Raw genomic sequence first — 7,447 nt, 5'->3', positions numbered from 1 at the left:
AGCTGTGTTAGATGCAGATGTCGCTCTATAGCTTCCTGCAACACGGACTCGAATAATCATTCTGTCTGCTATGGCTAGTCTATATTTGGTTCAGAACATCACGCGCGTTTGCGAGCTGCTGAAGTCGAATCAACTATGGCAAGCCCTTGAAGTTGTGGTTCACATTCACGCGTGAGTGAACAACGCACGATTGTTGAGGCAGGACAATAAGTGACGCCCTGTCTCACTTTCTGCCAATAGAAAACGGGTATAGAGAGTAGTTCTTAGTTATAAACCCAGAACAACTGCAAGGAGGGTTAGCTTGTTTATAACTGACAGAAATATAGGGTAAAACACCTGTTATCGCGGAATAATCTAACGGTTACATTCCGTTTCTCATTTCTGATATAAAGTAAACGTTTACGTCTGAATCTACTGTAATATGGGAAAAGAAAATCTGTGGCTTCTTGTGATTGGGATTTCTGTGATAAAGAGCTGCGAATCTTTAAATACGACAACCGAGTCAGTTTTCTCCAGTAAGTGAAACATTTTCTTATTTTGAAGCAATTCATTGGCAACATCCTAAATGTATAACATCCAAACTGAAATAATTGAAATAGTCGAAATAATTAATTAAAATGTATAAATTAGCCTGCAAATTTATTCAAATGCAATATGCATATTAAATGAAGTACTCGGTTGGCGTTATTTTGACTGTTGTGTAAGACAGACCAATGAAAAGCTACACACTCTTACCCTATAGGCACTGAAACAGGTGCAAGTAGTTTAAGTTCACTTGTTTTGCCTTCTGCGCGTACAGGCAACACCACTCTTTACACTGAAGACTACAGTGACATCGAGACCAAGTTTTCACTGCGGACATCAGAATATCCAGACGAGGACCTCTGCTACCTTATCCTCGGGCAGCAGGACACAATCTCCGAATGCGGATTCAACATCAGCTCGCGAACCTTTGTGATCATCCACGGCTGGTCGGTGCGTATTGGTTCGTCTTAATCCGCCTCGCAGAGACCAGTCTCTTGAAGTAGGCTAGGCTACAGTTTGTCGATCAGGTTGAGCTCCCTGTATTCACTCCTCCTCTGCGTAATTGGTGCAGAAATAAATCGTAATGTGTAAAGCATACTCCTTTCCACTGACCTGCCCGTGTCTTCTGATAGGTGGCAGGGCTGTTTGAGAGCTGGGTCTACAAGTTCGTGACGGCATTTTATGAGCGAGAGCCCAGTGCCAATATCATTGTAGTGGACTGGCTAGATCGGGCAAGCCAACACTACCCCATCTCTGCGGAAAACACAAGACTGGTGGGCAAGGATGTGGCCAAATTTATCAACTGGCTGGAGGTGAGAAAGGGGCCGAATTCAAATGCTGTAATACTGTAACAAAATATATTTAGGCATTTTATGCTAGTTAAAAGATATGGTTTTTGTTGTCAAATTTCAATGATTGTTCCTCAATAGTATTGTGCATTTTATTGCCCTGTTTCTCTTTCACATCATATCTTTTATTGTTTGTTTACCTTTTCTGACCCTGTAAAGTGTAAACAAATCCAACAAATATTCTGACTGACAATACAAAATACAAACAGGGCTATCTAAACTGATGCTCATGCTCTTCAGCCTTGACTCACGTCACATTCCTTCACTGAACAGTGATGTAAACCTGTGTCGATTTGTTCTTGCGAGTTGTCTTTTGTATCAATGTGGCCTTTTCTTGTGAAGGACCTGGAGTATCCCCTGGACAAACTTCACCTGCTTGGCTACAGCTTGGGAGCACATGTGGCCGGAGTAGCTGGAAACCTCATGAACCACAAAGTCAACAGAATCACAGGTCAGTGCATTCTCTCTGTAGCTGTGTCCTCACTCGCCTGACCAAAATTTCTGGATGCACCATTCTTTGATATGCACTGGATGACATTCTTTTCTGTTTAGTCTCTGTTGTTGACACTCATTTCAGACTGAGAATTCAGAGCGATTGTGCCTTTTTATAGCACTTTCTTTGTATCCAGTCTTGACTTAAGTGTGGTTCAGTCCTTGTGTGCCATTATTTTTCAGTCCAGTTGAACCTGTATCCATGCTCTTCAGTTAGCTGCTTCTTATGGACAAGTGGCTGTTTTTTTAGTTTTAGTTTATTTTTCATTACATGTTTGTGTAGAGAGTGCTCTGTCTTTCTTTCTTTCTCTTTTCTTCTCTTTCTCACTTTCATTACAGGAAAGGAGAAAAGAATGAAAATTAAACACCATGACCATAATGATTCATGCGTGCTGTGTGTGTTCATGATTGAGTTTGTGTCTGTCTTTGAGTGAGTGAGTGAGTGAGTGAGTGAGTGAGTTTGTTTGTGTGCTTTTTTGTGCATAGACAGACAGGGTCACCCATTGTCACTCACTAGCTGACTGGAAGAAACACACACGACAACATGCTTGCTCCTAAACAACACGCCTTGTATTGTCTTATCAAATGAGGCAACTTATCTCTCTCTCTCTCCCTCTGTTGTTCCCTATAGGCCTTGACCCAGCGGGTCCCCGTTTTGAGCATGCAGAAGAAATCAGTCGTCTGTCTTCAGACGATGCCAACTTTGTGGATGTCTTGCACACCAACACCAGAGGCACGCCGGACCTGAGCATTGGGATCCAGAAGCCTGTGGGACATGTTGACATCTACCCCAATGGCGGCACCTATCAGCCTGGCTGCAGTCTTAAGAATACTATGAAGATGATTGCCACCTATGGCATAAACAGTACGTTGAAAGATGAATTTTATATAATATATAATATATATATATAATTATTATGCATAGACATCTTCCTTTATACACATTTGTAATCTAGTCATATTATCCCTACTTTTTAGATGCTCCAAGGATAGGTGTATATCTTAAATGTACATGTTAATTCCTCAGTTTTTACCACACTTTACCATACTCTACTTTCTGATCTTCCAGAAGTAAAAGATAAACACCCGTTCATAGCTAAGACTCTGCCCTGTCCTTCCCCATTCTTCCTCATAGATATGGACCAGCTTGTGAAGTGCTCTCATGAGAGATCCATTCATCTGTTCATCGACTCCCTGGTGAACCTGCAGCACCAAAGCCTGGCGTACCGCTGCAGCTCCAAGGAGGCTTTCTACAAGGGCCTGTGCCTGAGCTGCCGCAAGAACCGCTGCAACAAGCTGGGTTACGGCGTCAACAAGATACGCACCACCAGAAGTGCCAAGATGTACCTCAAGACCAGAGAGCTGATGCCTTACAAAGGTATGTATGCATTTGAACTGCAGTGGGCTTAAAGGGATAGTTCAGCCAAAAAAAGAAAATGTCATTATTATCTTGTCATCTTAATGTTGTACAATGTAATGTACAATCCTTAATGTCTTCTTGTTGAACACAAGGGGTTGGTCAGATGAATGTCTGAATATAGATAATGTATGGAATGCTCTATCCCTTTATTCTCTTTGATTCAAGTGAGTGAAATAATTTCTTTCTGACAGTTTTCCACTACCAGGTGAAAGTCCATGTGTTCGGTCAGAAAAACTTCAGTGTTGTGGAACAGCCCATGCTCGTGTCCCTTTACGGAACCCACGGGGATCAGGAGGGAATCCCCGTCACTGTGTATGTATAGCTGTGTAGCATTCACAGTTTTAGCTGAGGAAAACAATTTAACCACAGTACTTTTCTGTACTTGGCATAATTGCTGTTAGTGTGATAATACTATACTATAGTTTCAATGTTCAACACCTGCAGACTTAGCTGCATATATGTCTATGCTGTGTGGCTATGCTACATTGTGGATCTGATTTAGCCTCATTTTTTTCCCAGGCCAAACATGTCCACCAACACCACAATCTCTTTCCTCGTGGTCTCTGATGTGGACGTCGGCGAGCTGCTGATGGTGAAGCTGAAGTGGGAGAAAGACTCATACCTGTCTGGCTTCTTCGGCTCAAATGAGTTCATGATTCGCAGGCTGCGCATCAAATCTGGGGAAACTCAGTCCAAGTAAGCACCACTGAATGGTAGCCAGTTCTTTTTATTCAGTGACGGCTTTTTTGCGATGCCCTGGTACAACTTTCATTATGTAATGAAGAATCCCTCAAGTGCGATCGATAGAGATGGGGATCTTTTGGATTTGGTGTGTGTCAATTATACCTTTAATCCATCCATTCTTTTCCAGGCTAATTTTCCTCTCAAAAGTGGGGGAGCTTGCATACCTGACTCAGGGTGGAGAAGACGCCATCTTTGTGAAGTCTAAGGAGGACCAAGAGAGCCGGAGAGAGGCAAGGTGAGTGATGGAACATTAGCAAACAAGAAAAGAAAGAAGGAAAAATATCCATTTGAAATAATACATTATCAAATCCAATGAAATCAATTGAAATCAATTGACAACGAAATAAAACAATTTCCATGTGGGTAGTTCAGCGGTTCAACAGTGAAACACATTTCCCTCCATTTCCAGGCTCCACAGGCTGAAGATGCATGGCAGTTTCTTCAATCAGGCCACAGAGTGAATCAACAGCATGTGTGTGAAGATGAGCTGCTCAGGGGTCGACTATGCTTCCAGAACAGATTTTGCACCAAAATCAAAGTCTGGTTATTAACCAGACGTGGTTTTCGATGACAATGCAAAGTGTGTTGATGAACAATATGCTTCTATGTATTTACAGTGTACTGTGCACTTATCTAGCATGACAGTATTTAATGTACTAAGATCACTTCATAGGGATAGAAAGTGATATGATTCGAAAAAATAATGCATAGGTTGTTGAATGTATCCGTGATGAAGTATTGTTAAATCATTGTTTGATTTCAACTTTATGATAAGACTATAGATCTCATGTAGGCTTATAATCAGGAAGTCAATAAAGTAACAGTGATGCGATATCACCTGTGAACTACCTCTGCATGTTTTTACCTGTTACAGTAGAAAACATTCCAGTTAGAAATTCCAAATTCTTATTATTTGTTCCCTCTTGGTTTAAACAACCAAGTCTAAACTGGTCCTTACCCCATCTCTCTGGAGATGTAAATACACACCCCTTCAGGGCAATCCCTTTCTCTTTTTTTAAACATATGTTGTTTCCTTGCACATGGTAAGTTTGTAATATAATTATACTGACATTTGATATTTTCTTGGTGTACATTTTGATTCATCAGATACTGCATGGAATAATTTTTTGGAGCCATAAAGTTATTATATATTGTAGTGATCTTTCAATCTATCATCCTCAGGTGCTTATACCCTAAGCTTGGTAATGATTTTGTATATAGATCATATCAAAATCCACAATTAAATCTATTAAGTCAATCCATGAAATGGTCCTGATTATACTTTATATTGTTCAGCTATTACACCATCACCAAGGATAGCACTGGTATGGAGATCTCCATGCAAATGTCAGTGTTAGAGTTTGATGCATCAAATAAGTACCACATTCTTATTTGCTAAACAATATTTTTAGTTTTAATACAGTTTCATTGTAAGTTTTAGTTTTCAGGTATTATGAGGAAAGCATTGATTTATAGAATCTGAAAAAGGTAGAATGAAAGAATGTATGACATCAAATATGATCCGATCAACTTCATTCAAGGTCATTTTTAGTAGGCCAGTGTCACTCAAGTCAAACCGAACAGGTCAAAATGGCAACATGGTATAGTGACCACAATGCAATTCGAGGGGGGAAACCGTGTTTTAGTTTGTTTTGCAATGTTCATTGTAGTTTTTATTTCGTTTTAGTTTTCTTTCACGATAGAAATGATATCTGTATGTTAACTATCGTTTCAACATTTTTAGTCTTCGTTTTCGTTTACTATAATAAACCTGATCTCAATGCGAATTTCAGTGTTACAGTTTGCAGAAAAGACTACATTCTCATTTGCTAAATTATTTTGCAGTATAGGTGACCTAAACAGCCACTAACACTGATCAAACAAAATGTGCTTTCAGTGACAAATGTAGAACACACTCAGTGCTATGTCCTCCAAGTCATTTTGATATCTGTCATATGCAGAATTATTGATGACATAACTCTTAGTGAAAATAAAGAAATTGAAATATCCATATTTTTACATTGTTTTACTGAACTACATGTAACGGTCATTTGATTGGCTACAGACACAAACATGTACACATTTTGTGTGGGTGGGTGGGAATCATCAGCCATTATCTAATCCATTTGACCCAACAGTTTGTTTAATCTTCCTTAAGCATTACTCACTAATACACTATGTAAGTTGCCTTGGACATGGCATGATCCACTGGCATGGTCACTATAACTCCATGACAAAAGAATGATGTTTATAACTGTACATTTAAACACAATGGACTGTAACTGTAAATGGTATCATGTTATCATGATGAAAGTGGCATGGAATGGTATTATTTTGCGTCATGCTTAGCTGAGTTAAGCAGAAATGACACTGGCTGCTATAACACAATTAGGTTTTTAGGTGATTTCACCTGAGTTGAAGAGGTGTTTGCATCAAGCCAGAACTCTGTGTCAAAGCAAATGGATCAGTAGATGCTTTCAGCTGGCGAGCTTTCCAGTACAGCCTGGATGATTGAAATGGCATCTGTCCATCTATACAGGTAGATGGTATACAGATGTGGAAATGTACACTGTGTGTGTGTGTGCATGCCAGTGTAATTGAGAAGATATGCCAAAAGTTCTGTTTTATATTTTGATGACTTGAATATGACATGAATGTACATAACTTGGTTGTTGTTCCTCAACTGTAAGCTGCATTGGATAAAAAAGTGTCTGCCAAATGAATGACTATGTAAAATTAACAAAATAAAAACAAAATTAAAGTTGTATTTGATCCCATAATTCACAAGATAGCACCCCTATTGGAGGCAGATTCCATCACTGACACATCCCATGATTGTCTACAGAGCTGGATAACATCACCTGAAGGTCCATGTGAGCTTCTTGGCTATACTCCAAAAGATGTGCTTTAGAATATGTTTGCGATTGAGGGGCCATTCGTTTAAAATTTTCTGTCTGTACACACAGCTACCTGTACATTCCGATATACAGATCACTGACGTAGTTGGGCGCCCTCATGCATTCCACTATTGTTAAAAGAATGTTAAAAGAACACATACTGTCACCAGATTTCAGACTTGCAGATGACGTGATGGAAATGCTCAATTTGATATGCCCCCAGGAAAAAACATAAACATAAAAACAGACAGAACAAAATCGAGATGTTCCGCATAGCAGTGCGTAATATGACCACCACATAAAGTGAGAGAATGAACAAGAATTAAGTGAAACTAGAAAATAATCAAAAATATATTTAAAAAAAGACAGAATAATATATATTTATATATACATGTAATTTAACCCTATAAAGACTGACACATCCGATGTTTGCCCAAAAATTAAATTTTTTGAAGATGAGGTGTCTTCATGCTTTTATGGTACCACAAAAAAAAAATATTCTAGGAACAAAAATAAATACT

The 7,447-nt window shown here is 39.2% G+C and overlaps 1 protein-coding gene across 1 annotated transcript; it reads left to right on the top strand.

Annotated features, from left to right (window-relative positions):
• Positions 1–267: 267 nt before the first annotated feature.
• On the top strand, positions 268–5,291 carry LOC122130758 (lipoprotein lipase). The gene is made up of 10 exons (XM_042705518.1): positions 268–515; positions 800–975; positions 1,158–1,337; positions 1,716–1,824; positions 2,497–2,730; positions 3,001–3,243; positions 3,477–3,597; positions 3,805–3,981; positions 4,157–4,264; positions 4,439–5,291. The coding sequence occupies exons 1-10, from the start codon at positions 422–424 to the stop codon at positions 4,488–4,490; spliced, it is 1,494 nt and encodes a 497-aa protein (XP_042561452.1). The 5' UTR covers positions 268–421; the 3' UTR covers positions 4,491–5,291.
• The last annotated feature ends 2,156 nt before the right edge of the window (positions 5,292–7,447 follow it).

Source organism: Clupea harengus, unplaced genomic scaffold, assembly GCF_900700415.2.
Source record: "Clupea harengus unplaced genomic scaffold, Ch_v2.0.2, whole genome shotgun sequence".
In the NCBI taxonomy this organism is placed as follows: Eukaryota; Metazoa; Chordata; class Actinopteri; order Clupeiformes; family Clupeidae; genus Clupea; species Clupea harengus.
Note: the sequence above shows the minus strand (reverse complement) of the source record. Positions and strands in the feature narration are given on the sequence as shown.